We start from the raw sequence: 16,136 nt of genomic DNA, 5'->3' as shown, positions 1-16,136 counted from the left end.
CTCCAAAGAAGACTTGTAAAGATATGCCTCTGAACCCCACCCACGCTCATATCCAGGGCAGCTTGGAGAGTGGGCGCCCCAGTAAAGTGCCAGAACTCAGTGGCTGCCATACTCTCGGCCTATCTCCACAGGCTCAGATAAGCCTCGTCCATGAGTGAATCTGCTGAAAAGCTCAGGTATGTGGGTTTTGTGACCAAAAACCTCCAGGCTCTCGCGGAGTCGGGGGTGGGCAACCTCCCCCCACCCCCTTGTTCTTCTGACAGCCTGCAGCCACACCCATGAGCTGGCTCTGGCACCATATAAGCTGATTAATGGCCGTGATCCAGACTCACAAATAAATCTCAGAAGAGAGCAACAAGCTGCAGACATGCCTCCAGACCCCAAAATCACCATCAGTTAAAAATTTAACTCCATTTAAAATTTTAGATTTCTGGAGCACGTGGCCACATTTGTGGCCATGCTACATTTCATACTCTGCACCACTGATATACCAGGAGTAGCACACCAATTGGATGGGGTGTAAAGTAGAAGGCAACTGATCTCAATTTTTTAAAAATATGTTTATATATAAGTATATTTATATACTATGTAATATATAATTGTATATAACAAACATAATATTATATATTTACATATGTTAGCATACAAGGCTCAAACAGTAACAACCTGTTAGTAAATCCCTTATACAGGGACTTAATGGCTCCAGGCTGAGATACAATCATCTTCACATACTTTCTTCTAAGGAAACTTTGATCATTTTTAGTGGATTATTCATAACAGGCAATCACTGTCACTGTCATCCCATTGCTCATCGATTTGTTCGAGCAGGCACCAGTAACGTCTCTCACTGAGAGACTTATTGTTACTTTTTTTGGCATATCTAATACGCACGGGTAGCTTGCCAGGCTCTGCCGTGCGGGCTCCATATTCTCGGTAGCTTGCCGGGCTCTCCGAGAGGGCTGGAATGATAGAACAGCGGTTGGGCTTTTGCCTTTCACGAGGCCAACCCGTGTTCAATTCCTCCACCCCTCTCGGAGAGCCCAGAGTTTTGAGCCCGCGCGGCAGAGCCTGGCAAGCTACCCGTGCGTATTGAATATGCCAAAAACAGTAACAATAAGTCTCTCAATGAGAGATGTTACTGGTGCCCGCTTCAACAAATCGATGAGCAATGGGATGACAGTGACATAACAGGCAATACAAAATAAATTATTTAGGGCCTGATATTGTGGCAAGCTTGGGTAGTGGTGGGGAAAATTGAAATATTGGTGGTGGGAAGGTGTAATGGTAGTGAGGTTGGTGTTGGAATATTAAATGTAATAAACATTATTATGAACAGCTTCATAAAAAATTAAATCAAAAAAAGACTTGTAAGTCCCATTATTAGGCTGAAAGTGAGGAGAGGGGCCAGATAATCAAGACCTCTGATTGTTTCTCATCTATATGCATAAATACATTTGTTCAGACACATAATCTATCATTTACATGTGTGGATTCTGATTGGTCAGTTTCACAAAGCCTCATTTGTGTAGGGTATAACCAATCAGAAGATAAAAGCATCCAGGGAGCAGGGAATACAGTGATACATGAAAGCTCAGGGCACTGTGTACAGAGGCTATTGTTGTTGTGATTGTAGTGGCTGCTATTGCTGCAGGGATTGTTCCTGCTGCTGATGATTCTGTTAGAGTTATTTCAGAGATCTGTGTGGACTTTGTGTGGGATAAAGGGCTGTAACCCTGAGACACCTGAGACACTGAGATGGCGGTTGCCATCTAAAAGAACCTGAAACCCGTCAGATCTGCTGCAATGCTACCTTTTGTACACAACAAAAGCTCACTGTGGAAAAGTGAGTGTGTAGTGATAGGTGGGGGGAAGAATTATGCTTTGAAAATTCTTCTTACATAGACAAAACACTCCTAAAATTTATATGGAACAATAAACTCCCACGAATAGCTAAAGCAATCCTTGGAAAAAAGATGGGTGGCATCACCTTCCCCAACTTCAAACTCAACTACAAAGCAGTAGTAATTAAGAAAGCATGGTATTGGGATATAAACAGAACTGCAGACCAATGGAACAGAGTTGACTATTCTGTCACAGACCCCCAAATATATGGTCACTTAATCTTTGACAAAGGAGCAAGAAATGCAAAGTGGAACAAGGAGAGCCTCTTCAACAAGTGGTGCTGGGAAAACTGGGTAGCTACCTGCAAAAAAATGAACTCTGACCTCTGTCTAATGCCAGGCACAAAAGTCAGATCAAAGTGGATTAAAGACCTCAATATCAGACACCAATCTATGAACATAACGTTCATAGAAGAAAATGTAGGCAGAACTTTCCATGACATTGAAGCTAAAAGCACCTTTAAGGATGAAACAGCACTGACCATGAAAGTGGAAGCAAACATAAACAAATGGGACTCCATCAAACTAAGAAGCTTCTGCACTTCAAAAGAAACAGTGACCAAAATACAGAAAGAGCCCACAGAATGGGAAAGAATATTTACCCAATACCCATCTGATAAGGAATTAATATCCAGGATATACAAGACACCAGTAGAATTGTATAAGAAAAAAACCTCCAACCCCATCAAAAAATGGGGAGGAGAAATAAACAGAAGTTTCCTCAAAAAAGAAATACAAATAGCCAGAAGGTACATGAAAAAAATGCTCCACATCGCTAGTCATCAGGGAGATGCAAATCAAAACAACAATGAGATATCATCTCACACCACAGAGACTGGCACACATTCAAAAGAACAAAAGCAACCAGTGCTGGCGTGGATGTGGGGGAAAAGGGAAAAAGACGCTCCTTCACTGTTGGTGGGAATGCTGACTGGTCCAGCCTTTCTGGAAAACAATATGGACAGTCCTTCAAAAACTAGAAATTGAGTTTCCTATATGAGCCCGCAATACCCCTCCTGGGAATATATCCTGAGGATGCAAAAAAGCACAGTAGAAATGACATCTGTACCTGTATATTCATTGCAGCACTGTTCACAATAGCCAAAATCTGGAAACAACCCGAGTGCCCTAAAACAGATGACTGGTTAAAAAAACATTGGTACATCTACACAATGGAATACTATGCAGCTGTTAGGAGAGATGAAGTCATAAAATTTGCTTATAAATGAATAGACATGGAGAGTATCATGCTAAGTGAAATGAGTCAGAAAGAGAGGGACAGACATAGAGGGACTGCACTCATTTGTGGAGTATAAAATAACATCACATGAGGCTAACACCCATGGACAGTAGATACAAGGGCCAGGAGGATTGCCCCATAGCTGGAAGACTGCTTCATGAGCAGAGGGGAGAAGGCAGATGGAATAGAGAAGGGATCACTAAGAAAATGATGGCTGGAGGAACCAGTTGGATGGGAGATGCATGCCGAATGTAGATAATGGACCAAACATGATGACCTCTCAGTGTCTGTGTTGCAAGCTATAATGCCCAAAAGTAGAGAGAATGGGGTATATTGTCTGCCATAGAGGCAGGGGGAGGGTGGGAAAGGGGGAAGTATACCCAAGATATTGGACCATTGTGAGATTGTAACCCAAACATGAAAGCTTGTAACAATCTCACGGTGATTCAATAAAATTAAAAAAAAAAAGAAAATTCTTCTTACCTCTTTCTTTAGCCAGTAGTTTTCCAAGATTTCTCGATAGCTGCTCTTGTCAATTAACTTTATAGCATTCTAAAAGAAATATTCATAAAATGAGGCGTTGTCACATACACAATTTTAGCAGCAATTAATGAACAATCAACTGATCACAACTCTGATCATTTATTCTGATCATTTGTTTAAATTCTGTTTTACAATCATTTTGGAAACATACCTAGGAGCTTTTGGTCTAGTTGTTTTTTCTTTATATCCTATTATATTCTTAATAATGATCCATATTACTTATGCTAATCTATGATGTCTAATACAGACAGTTTATAAAACTGAATTATAACTGTCCATTCAATGTGGCCTCTAATATTACTGCATCTGATTGTCATGAAGAAATCTGTCATTCAATTTTCTGCTCCACAATTAAGTTAATAAAACTTAGGTAATCAAATATTTTTCACATTTATGACCAGAAACAATTATCATAAACAAAATAATAAACATTACTACTTCTTTGTTGTTCTTTTAAGGCCTTATCTGGCAGTGTTGAGGTGTTACTCTTTCTCTGTGCTCAAGGGTCACTCATTGGTGCTTGAGGGGACATGCGGAACTGGGAGTTGATTCCAGGACCCCCCCCATGCAAAGAATGCACATTAGCCCTTTGATCTATCTCCCTGATTCCTTTATAATTAGAAAGATTTCTTTATGTCAATAATAACTATGTATAAACATATATTAAGGTTTAATAGTAAATGGTTTTAGGGTCACTAGCACTATCATCCCGTTGATCATCAATTTGCTCGAGCAGGCCCAATAACATCTCCATTTGTCCTAGCCCTGAGATTTTAGCAGCCTCTCTTTACTCATTCTTCCCAACGGTGCCGCATTAGAGGCTCTTTCAGGGTCAGGGGAATGAGACCCATCATTGTTTCTGTACAGGTTTTTTTAGAAGGGCATTTTAGATGAAGAAAATAAAAAAAACCTTTACTTTGCCATAGGTTTATAAAATGAAACCTTTTCTCCAGTGACTTACATATTTATCATTCATCCACTGGAACTTTACTAATAGATTAGCACTCTGGCACTGTTGTGCCGTTGTTCATCGATTTTCCCAAGCAGGCACCTGTAACATCTCCATTGCGAGACTCGTTCCTGTTTTTGGCATATTGAATATGCCACCGGACGCTTGCCAGGCTCTGCTGTGCGGGCAGGATACTCTCAGTAACTTGCTGAGCTCTCCGAGAGGGACGGAGGAATCAAATTTGGGTCAGTTGCGTGCAAGGCAAACTCCCTACCCACTGCACTATCGCTCCTGTTCTACTAATAGATTACAAATCTTATTTGCCTGAAGTATTTTTTTATTAGTTACAAAATTCAATATTCAGTAACTGAAGGACACAACCAAAAGAAGATAAATTGAAACAAGTCTTTTATATTATAAAACATGGTTAGAAATAACTTTTAAATGTGTCAAGGGTAAATTTATTTTAGTCTTTGTGCTGAAAATTTTGTGACTTATCTTTTTTCTAAATATACTAAGTAACTAAATGTTTACCTACATTCCAAGGTCCAAGGGATTTTCATATTCCAATAACAATCAAGTTTACAAAGTTGCTCAAACAGAACCTCACTTGAACAGAAGTAGGAAGTAGCTCATAAATAAAGTTAGCTCTGCTTCATTAACTCACAATTAATCAGTAGTTTTCAACTTTGGCTGCACATTAGAATCTCCTGGATGGTTTGAAAAGTTCAAAAGCACAGGTAGCATCCTAAGCATATCTCTAGGTGGGACTAGGACTGCCTGGGTAGCCAAATCTTTCATGGAATTCCAGTATGCAGCCAAGGCTTCACAACAGGGAATTAGAAAAGTTTAACTATTTGTTGAGAATAACTAAATAAAAGAAGAAAATTCACACATGAGGGTTTTCAGTGTTATGCTGTGAAAAGAAATTGTATAATGTTATGATTAAGGGTAGTCACACAAAGACATTTTAAATTGATCAGCACAGCTACAGGTTCTGTATGGAAGAGTCACAAATTTTTCTCATTAGGGTTTTCAGTGTTATGCTGTGAAAAGAAATTGTATAATGTTAGGATTAAGGGTAGTCACACTAAGACATTTTAAATTGATCAGCTGTGCTGATCAATTGTGCTACAGGTTCTGTATGGAAGAGTCACAAATTTTTCTCATTAGGGTTTTCAGTGTTATGCTGTGAAAAGAAATTGTACAATGTTAGGATTAAGGGTAGTCACACAAAGACATTTTAAATTGATCAGCTGTGCTGATCAATTGTGTTACAGGTTCTGTATGGAAGAGTCACAAATTTTTCTCATTATTCTTTCTCCTTAGGAAGAGATTATCTTATAGGGATGCTGAGAGATTTAGATGCAAAGTGTTAGGAACATTTATCATTGTATATTGAACATACTTGCTTGAAGTATATTTGGCGAAACATGCATTTTTTGGTTTGCTCTTCAAGCCCGTGTTCTCCCTAGAGCACATCTCGCTCTTGCTTGCTTGTTACTATGTGTCTTTGCTTACTTGTTTCCTCTCTCTTTCAAGCTCTTGTTCTCTCTTCAACATATATTCCTTTCCATCTTTCACCCTGCACATTTTTCTAAGTTTTATTAAATAAAAACCACCTTGCTTCACTAAAATTTAAACAGTAATTTTTATCATCTTAACTAAGTTTAGATCATGTAATTGTCTATATCTCATCTTTTAGTCACGTAATAGGATAGGAGAAACACCAGTGAAAGACCAATTTTCTTGTTTTGGTTTGTTTTTAGGCCACACTTAACTGTGCTTAGGAGTTACTCCTGGCTCTGTGCTCAAAGATCAGTCCTGGAGGTGCCCAGGGGACCATATGCAGTGCCGGAGGTTGAACTTGGGTCAGCTGCATGCAAGGCAAGCTCCTCACCCACTATACTATCTCTCTAGTTCCTGAAAGATCAACTGAACCAGTTGGGAAGTTGCCTATTTGCAGAACACTAGTAACAGAAATTTAATAAAAAAAACTTTAGAAAAGATTAGATATTTCTGATTCTGAAGAAGGTGTGTTCCTGATGAAGAAGTAATACTATTGGGGATTTAGGAGTTAGAGAGTCAGATATTTTGTACGAGAGAATTTAGAAAATAGCTTACTAGAAATTACATCTCAAGTTATATGCCAAGTTTTATATGCTAAGTTTTTAAAGCTCCAGCAATGTAAAGCATGTTCTCTTAAGTTTGGATATGTAAAGTACTTTTTTGGACAAACTGTATTTTATTCAGAAATTCATTAGAAACTTTTAATTAATAATTTGTGGAAGTAATGATTTTTGGACTGTAAAAAAACTGGATGATAATTTACTGGGATTTGAATCTTGGTGAGGTGTTATGCTACTGAAATTTTATTATTCAATTCTCACACTAGATTTTTAAAATTTATTTATTTGGTTTGTGGGCCACATCTGGCGATGCTCAGTAGTTATTCCTGACTCTGCACTCAGAAATCACTCCTGGTGGTGCTCAGAGGACCATATGAAATTCCCGGGATTGAACCCGGGTCAACCATGTGCAAGGAAGATGCTTTACTTACTGTACCATTGCTCCTGCCCCTCACACTAGTTTTTAAAGTAAATGCCATTATATATTTGAGATATTTGAGAACTGAAGCCCATAAAGTTCAAGTAACAAATTCAGCTGTTGTAAACTACTATTTAAACTGTAATTGCCTAGCTTAAGAATTCAAGTCCTTAATACATTATTATAATATGTGAAAAATTAGGGGAGGAGTCAAAGGTATAGGACAGGACTTAGATCTTGCCTCGTACAACAGCTGATCCAAGCTCAATCCCTAGCACAACATGTGGTTCCCTAAGAAATGCTAGGACTACTCCCACAGCACATAAACAGCACATAATTTTGAGCCCTGCCAGATGTGTCCCCCCCATAAAAAACATTAGGCAGTGTTTGGTTTTGTTTTTAAGAAAACTGAAACATACCTGTGTGGCCCATTCCTTCTTTGCATCCAGATGCAATAAAGTCTCTTTGATAACTTTCTTTCTAATATCTTCTAGATTAATTTTATATTGTTCTTTAAAAAAAATAAAAGGTTATAAAAAGGTTGATCCTAGATAAAATGTTAGTAAATTTCATCTGCTATGATCCTCACTTCTTATTTCTGCACACTTTCCCCTTGAATTTTCAGAGTAAAATATTTTTATTGTTTTATTTTTATTTTTTAAAATTCTGGACACTATGAATTTAAAATTTTTAAAATTCAGGGCCTATTCCTGGCTCTGGTCTCAGAGGTAACTCTAGGCAGCATCTGGGGGACCAAATGTGGTGCTGGGAATCAAATTCAACTTGGCTACATGTAGGGCAAACACCCTGCCCTCTGTGTTATCTCTCTGTCACCCCACAGCACATTTTTAGTTTTTAATTTTAATTTTAAAATTTATTTAATTTTTATTAAATAACCGTGAGATACAGTTTCAAAGCTGTTCATGATTGGGTTTCAGTCATACAGTTTCCCAACACCCAACCCTTCACCACGGCACATTTCCTATTATCAGTGTCCTCCCTTTCCCTCCTGCCACCCTCCCTCAAGCCTATCTCTATGGCAGGTACTCTTTCTCTCCTCTCTCCTTCCTCTCTCTCCCTCCTCCCTCTTTTCTCCCCTCTCTCTCCTTTCTCCCTCTCTTTTCCTCTCTCTCCCCCTCTCTCCTCTCTCTCCCCTCTCCCTCTCTATCCTCTCTCTCTTTCCTCTCTCCCTCTCTCTCCCTCTCTCTACCCTCTCTCTCCTCTATCTCCCCCTCTCTCTCCCCTCTCTTCTCTCTATCCTCTCTCCCTCCTCTTTCTCTTCTCTCCCTCTCCCTCTCTTTCCTCTCTCTTCCTTCTCATTCTCTTCCTTCCTTTTTCTCTCCCTCTCTTTTTCCCTCTCCCTTCTCTCTCCCCCTCTCTCTCCTCTCTCTTCTCTCTCCCTCTCTATCCTCTCTCCCTCCTCTCTCTCTTCTCTCTCTTCTCTCTCCCTTTCTATCCTCTCTCTCTTTCCTCTCTCCCTCTCTCTTCCCTCTCTCCCTCTCCCTCTCTCTTCCCTCTCTCTCTCTCCCTCTCTTTCCCTCTCTCCCCCTCCCTCCCTCCATCCCTCCCTTCCTTCTCCCTCCCTCCCCCCCACTTATGGGCATTATGGTTTGCAATGCAGATACTGAGAGGTTATCATACTGTTCCTTTACCTACTTTCAGCCAGTAGTCCTTATCCAGAGTGATCATTTATTTCCAACTGTCTGTTATAATAGTACTTTCTCTATCCCAACTGTCCCTCCTCTAAGCACTTGAGGCTACCAACCATAGACCAATCCTCTTGGCTCTTGTTTCTACTGTCTTTGGTATTAGTCTCATATTTTTATTTTTTCTTATATTCCACAAATGAGTGCAATCATTCTGTCTGTCCCTCTTTCTCTGACTCATTTCACTCAGCATGATATCCATACATTATAAGAATCCATACATGTCTATACATTAATAAGCGAATTTCATTACTTCATTTCTCCTAATAGTTGCATAGTATTCCATTGTATAGATGTACCATAGTTTCTTTAACCAGTCGTCTGTTCTTGGGCACTCATATTGTTTCCAGATTCTGGTTATTGTGAAAAAGTGCTACGCTAAACATAGAAGTGCAGATAACATTTTTGCTCTGTGTTTTGGGCCCCCAGAATATATTCCCTGAAACTGAGTCGTATGGAAGCTCAATTTCTAGTTTATTTTGAGGAATGCCCATATTGTTCTCCAAAAAGGCTGGACCAGTTGCCCTTGCCACCAACACTGAAGGAAAGTCCATTTTTCCTGCATCCACTCCAGCACTGGTAGTTCTTGTTCTTTCTGATGTGTGACAGTCTTTGTGATGTGAGATGATATCTCATTGTTGATTTGATTTGCATCTCCCTGATGATTAGTGATACAAAACATTTTTTCATATGTCTTTTGGCCACGCCACTTGTATTTATTCCTTGAGAAAGTTTCTGTTCATTTCTTCTCCCCAGTTTTTGATTGAGTTGGATGATTCTTTTTCTTATAAAGTTCTACCAGTGCCTTACATATTTTATATACCCTTTACCAGATGGGTATTGGATAAATAATTTTTCCCAATCTGTGGACTGTGTTTGTAACTTGGTGTCTATTTACTTTGAGGTGCAGAAGCTTCTATCACAATCCCACAACAGGCATTATTCTCAGTGGGGAAAAACTAAAGATAATCCCCCTACAATCAGGCACAAGATAAGGTAGCCCACTCTCACCACTCCTATTCAACATAGTACTGGAAGTACTTGCCACAGCAGTTAGGCAACAAAAAGATATCAAGGGTATCCAGATATTTACATTATGACATGATACTATATTTGCAGATGACATTATATACTTAGAAATTAGAAAATATCAAAGAATCTGCTAAAGTCTCCTAGAAATTATAGATTTATATAGTAAAGTGGCAGGTTACAAAATCAATACTCAAAAGTCCATGGCTTTTCTAGATATAAATAATGAAAGAGAAGAAAGATATATTAAAAATAATCATGCTCACTATAGTGTCTCAGAAAATGAATGACCTCAAAACCATTTTAACTAAAGAGGTGAAGAACCTATAGAAAGAAAACTACAAAACACTACTTCAAGAAATAAGAGGTGAGAAAATGGAGACACATCCCCTGCTCATGGGTCAGGGGATTAACATTATTAAATGGCGGTGCTCCCCAAACACTATACAGATCATGTAGTCTGTTTCCCTCCTTCGTGGATGGTGCTCAAGGGCTCCAGGGTTGCACCTGGTGATGCTCCAGAAGGAGGTTTGGTCTGGGTTAGGCTGGAGCTAGAAAGAATGACAGATGGGAAAAGTGCAGGATTCTCTAGGCATTTTAATTTTTGATGTCATAAATGTCATAACAGAGAGCAAAGGATCAAAACTTGGGCTTGAGATAGGACGCAGGTGCTAGACCTCATCTGTGGCCCATGTGAGTTTTGAAGATCACTGGGCCCTAAGCGCCTGCAGTGGTCATGGCCCCTGAGCAATGTCAGCTGTTTCCTATAAAAAGAATCGCAAAACTATAAGTCCTAAAAAAATTTCTAGAGACCATATAAATCAACACTCTTCCTTAAGGAAAGAGATGCAGTGAAAGAGTTATTTTAGAGAATGGAGGAAAAACTGGATTAATGAATACAATTTTTTCTATTTAATTTTTTTGTTAAAGCACCATGATTTACAAAGTTATTCGGAGTTGAGTTTTAGACATTCAATGTTCTAGCCCAATCCAACCACCAATGTTAATTTGCTTTCACCAGAGTCCCCAGGTTCCCTCCTGCCACTCAGCCTGCACCTTGACAGGCACAATTTAAAGTCTGGTTGCTGTAGCTTGGATTTCATGTGTCCAGAATTGTTGACTTTATGATTTGGACATATAGCAAAATAACTCCTCCATACCACCCTGTCCCATTACTTTATATCCCGTCTCTTTTTACTTCCTCCTGTAGTTTTCTTTCCTTCTCTGTCCTCCTCTCGATACTCTGGGATCAAGTGAAATCTAGGCATCCCCACATTAATACATAGAATTCCCTTGTCCAGTTATTCTAAATACCACAGATAAGAGAGATTATCCTGTGTTTGTCCTCCTTCTGCTGGCATACTTCACATGATTCAATATCTTCCAGTTCCATCCAAGTAGCAGCAAATTGCACAATTTCATTTGCATAGCATTTCATTGTGTAAATATGTCCATCATAAACCACTCCTTTGTTGCTGGACACCTAAGTTGATTCCATAGTTTAGCTAATGTACTAAGTCTGCAATGAAGAATGATGTGCACATATTCTTTTAAATAATTGTTTTTGTGTCTTGGAAGTAGACACCAAAAAGTGGAATTGCTGGGTCATATATCAGTTCAATTATAAGTTTACTGAGAATCCTCCATACTATTTTCCATATATATTGAACCAGTCAATGTTCCCACCAGCAGTGGATGAGATTTTCACGGCACACCCACCCACACATACTGTTCCTAGTATTTTTGTTTGTTTGCTTTGGGGCCACAGCCAGCGATTCTCAGGGCTTACTCCTGTTCTTTATGCTCAGAGATCACTCCTGGCGGGGCCTCCACAGGAATTCCAGGCACCCTTCCTGCCCCCCTCTCCCATTTCCACCATGGTGTTCTTTTAAACCACTCTGTGCTCGTCAGCAACAGATAAGTTTCCTCATAGTCTTCATGCTTGATGTCATCTTGCTACATGTATTCTCCATTTTCCTTCTTACTTTCTTTTTTAAAAGTTTATTATTTCCCCCTTTCCTTATTTTTGCAATGAATATGGGCTTTACTTCTGGTTGTAGTGCTTACATACATGTGACTGTGGTATATCAGAGATCACTTACTTCATTGCAGCATTGGAAGAAAAGGTAATAAGGATTGTATTTGTCATTCTGATTACACTTAGATTTTCTCAATACTTCTCTATAACTTGGGCTGTGATTCCAGTCTAGTTAAGTCACCTTCTCCCCTCATGTGAATCCCCTGATTGAACCGTTCCCAGGACCTTTCTACCTCAATGAAATTGTCTCAGACCCAGGTTTTGGAGCACAAGAACACGATTCTCTGAATGAAGCCTCTTTCTTGCTCCGCCTCCATCTCCCACCCATTCCCCATCCCCAGCCATTCCCTGAACCCATCTCTTTAATACCCACTCTCAATTTTAGGGTTGATTCTGTGAGCATTTCAATACTTCCTCCATCAACCTTTTCCAAAAGATTCAGAGAGCACCCATTTTTATTTTTCCACCAAAATTCTTCCCTCTAAATATTTTTTTCCCTGAATTTGAACTAGCTTTGTTGTAACTGACCTGCCATTTTTTCTGCATTCTCTCTAACTGTGTTGATGTCTTGTTGTAAGGAGACAATGGTTTTAGCATGTAGTTCACAGCCTACATTCTTGTACTCTTCCCAATATTCCTTCTCACTGAGTTTCTCAAGAAATAACTTTTCAGCATTAATTATTTGCAAGCGCATAGCTGTTGAAAGAAAATCAATATCCAGTCATTTCTACTATCATTATATGCTGTGTAGGATGACATTACTTTGTCCTCTCCCCCCTTGCCACGAGGAGCTTGTCCCGGTTTTTCCCGGAGTTTAGGCTTACCCCAGTCTCACCCATCAAGGTGTTCCCAAATCTCTCCCATCCCTTTGTTTAGCTGTAATCACTTCTCTATGCTCTCTTCCCCAAAAACAGTTAATCAGCTTCTCCCCCTAATCTGACTCTGCTAATTTGTAAGGTCAGACCTTTCTAGGATACTGAATTTATGTTATAAGTTAATATTGCCTTTCTCCTCCCCTTATGCCTTTTGAATAATTTACTTTAAAGCAATGTCCTTTTTGTATAGACACAAGAAGACAATATTATGCTCTTGTAACTTGGGATTTAATTGGCTTCAAATATTATTCATTCCTGGGCATGTGCTTTCTCCACTCAAGCCTCAGTTGCCCTCAGTTCCTAGCACCCCAAAAGCAGGGTCCCGACGAGGGATGGGATGGATCCAGGGCAAGCAGTGAGTTATGTGCTACCCTGGCATTGAGATGGGCCTGGCCGAAGTGCCTAATTCTTAACTATAAGTTAAGAGCTTGATCATAGACAAATGCTGTCGTGATCCAAAAGTAATGACAAGACTAGGACCCTGCTAGGGATAGGAAAGACTGGTCCGGCCTGAGCACTGTAGTCTGAGATCGAGATGGCCCCAGGAGAGCAATTCTATAAGCTTTAATGTATTTCTTATTGTGTCCATACAAAATTATTAATATTATAAATTCGTATATGTTTACTGGTTGAGGAGAGGAGAAACACACTCATGGGACTCCACCCTTGGGTGGATCCTCCTGCTGAAAGAGAGTCAATCCTAGGAGAAGCATCCCCTGAGGGAAAGGAACCTTACCCTATTGATTGTGACCACACCTATGTGTACGCCCCAAACACCTCATGCTGGGGGGGGGTTTAACTAGGCTATAAGAGTGGGTTGGGGGGCGAGACCCAGAGATCCAGAGAGAGATCCAGAGCCGGGAGAGAAGCAGAGAGAGAATGAAATAAACTGATCGAGCAACCAGTTTGGCCTTCTTCCTTCCGTCGCTTGCCCTTGACCGACAGCCACACACAGCGGTTCCAGGGCACTGAACGTGGGCGGTGAGACAGCGCCACCCGGAGAGCCCACGAGTGCACACACCCCTCGGTGTGCTTTAGTTTTTTACAATGCTGTAATTTAATTTTATGAAGTTAAAGTATGACATTAAAATCATGTTAACTATAAATACTACTTTATGTCTATAATTTGGGAAATCAATTCAAATCACTTAGTTAGCTATCATGATTGAAAATTTAAGTAAAACAAAGTGTCCAATTATAAAGTAAATGTGTTTATTTTATCCTATGATTGAGAACTTTAAGACAATTACATATAATCATGGGAACTCCCAAGTTGTTATTATTTTGTGATAGCATGATATCAATCCTATTTTGTGTAATATATTATGTACTTTTATTAGTATTTTTAAATTTTCTGGTCAGAGAATCTCTGGGAGTAGTGATTTCAACTTGTATCCTTCTGCAGCCAGTGGAAACAATTTATTTTAAAGCTGCTTCATTCTGTCATCTAAGGAGAACTTGCTTGGGCCCACCTTGTGTGAAGAGATAGCAAATTCTAAGCACAACACATCCTCCCAGCACCTCACATAAATTCTGACCTGGTCCTCCAGTTTCCTTCTTTCCCCATTTCTAATCCCTCTTTGTAATCTGGATCCCTTAGGTGAACTGGGTTGGGGAAGCTTCTTCATTATATCAACTTATTGTTCTCAACTCTAAATTGAAAATGAAGCCAACATAGCCATCAAACAAGAAAATTTTGCAAAAGAAATAAACTTTGCTCTAGGATTCAGGGTGGCATCTAATAGGAATTGATCCCGTGCTCAGAGTCCAATTTCACTTCTGTTTTGCTCTTACTTACCGTCTTCATTTGGCAAGCAGTATTTGCTCACTTAGTTACTACCCTTGCCTGTTTGTCTAGATGTGCCCATGGTTGCTGATAATTTGAAACATGCTCTCAGATTCTGCATTTATTAGGAATAAATCATTAACACATTAACTAACTTACTTGAAGCAACTTTTTGACTATTTTCCTAAATTACCTTTCAAGTTTTGCTCCTGATCTCTTTCATACTGCCATTTTCCCTTCATTGCTGCCTCAACTTCCTCTCTTGTCACAGCTGTCAATCCCTCTGGCCGTTCTTCACTGAGTTCCTTTATTAGGTTTCGTAAGTGCCAACTCTGTTCATCTTTCAAGCGTTTATTCTATCACAAAAATAAACAGTAGCAGAAATACTTATTTGCCCTTAAAATAGTCATATGTTGAGCCTTTCAAAGTGAGAAAGGAACATTTAGTAAGTTATACAATAATATGCCTAAAAGCATATGGAGTGTGGAAGACTCAAAAATAAATTTATCAACAGTGTTACTATTGGGTATAAAATATAAAATACATACTCCTCACTAAAGTTTTCAAAGGCTCTAAGTATTAATGAATATTGTTTGGCCTTAGGTAAATCTCTTCAATTTACCATCAACACTTGTTCTTTTTATTATTTTTTAGTTTTTATTTATTAAATTTTACTAATTGAATCACCATGAAATACACAATTACAAAGCTGTTCATGAATTGTATGACTGCATCAGTCATACAATTCAACACTTGTTCTTATGTAGCACTCATTCGTTTGGTTAATACTTATGGAACATTTACTATGGGCCAGACATTTTTTGGCACTAGAAGTATATTAGTGAACAAAATAGACAAAAGGCACAGCCCTTGTGAAATTTACATTATTTTTTGCTTTTTTTTACAAATGGCCTAAATTACCATCTTTTTCCTTTTATCTTTTTTGTTTTCAGTTTACACTTGATGGTGTTCTGGGCTTACTTCTGCCTCTCTGGGGATCAGACCCGGTACTGCTTGGAAGGCCATATGGTGTGCTGGGTGCAAGATAGGTGCCTTACCCTGGTACTATCTTTAAGGGCCCTAATTTCCATCTCTTAGGGTGATGGTTACTTGATGATTTCTAATCGTTCCAACACTTCTGCTTGAACTTGGACTAAGTTCCTTTTGTGGATATCTGTTTATTTTTTTTTAAAAAACTTCTTATACCATCAACTTAAGAGTTTATTCTTGCCCTTGTTATCTTATTGTGTATATGCACAGATATTTTAGCATGTATAAAGTTAATACACATTCCTTATAATTGTTTAATGCTCCCTTATTTTTCCTGATATGTCTCCTTCAATTCCTTAAACTGAGTAAAGTATATATGGGCAAAATGATTTAATATTTCTATTTAAAATTATTTATTCTCCCATATTTAGTATTTTTCTACTCTGGTTTCAAAAGTAAATTTTATTTCTGATATTCATGTATTTTATACTCTTAAATTAAAATATTCGTAGGAGTATTTTATACTCTTAAC

At 38.9% G+C, this 16,136-nt stretch overlaps 1 protein-coding gene across 1 annotated transcript in view; it reads right to left on the bottom strand.

Moving 5' to 3' along the window:
* Positions 1 to 16,136, bottom strand: part of CCDC83 (coiled-coil domain containing 83) — a 43,908-nt gene that overhangs the window by 7,551 nt on the left and 20,221 nt on the right. The window contains exons 3-6 of the mRNA XM_004612972.2: positions 14,808 to 14,970; positions 12,482 to 12,649; positions 7,600 to 7,691; positions 3,625 to 3,693 (exon numbers count right to left, since the gene is read on the bottom strand). Coding sequence (XP_004613029.1) covers positions 3,625 to 3,693; positions 7,600 to 7,691; positions 12,482 to 12,649; positions 14,808 to 14,970 — 492 coding nt within the window. The remainder of the gene's footprint in view (positions 1 to 3,624; positions 3,694 to 7,599; positions 7,692 to 12,481; positions 12,650 to 14,807; positions 14,971 to 16,136) is intronic.

Source organism: Sorex araneus, chromosome 1 (genome assembly GCF_027595985.1).
Source record: "Sorex araneus isolate mSorAra2 chromosome 1, mSorAra2.pri, whole genome shotgun sequence".
In the NCBI taxonomy this organism is placed as follows: domain Eukaryota; kingdom Metazoa; phylum Chordata; class Mammalia; order Eulipotyphla; family Soricidae; genus Sorex; species Sorex araneus.
This window is presented reverse-complemented; position numbering and strand designations above follow the sequence as displayed.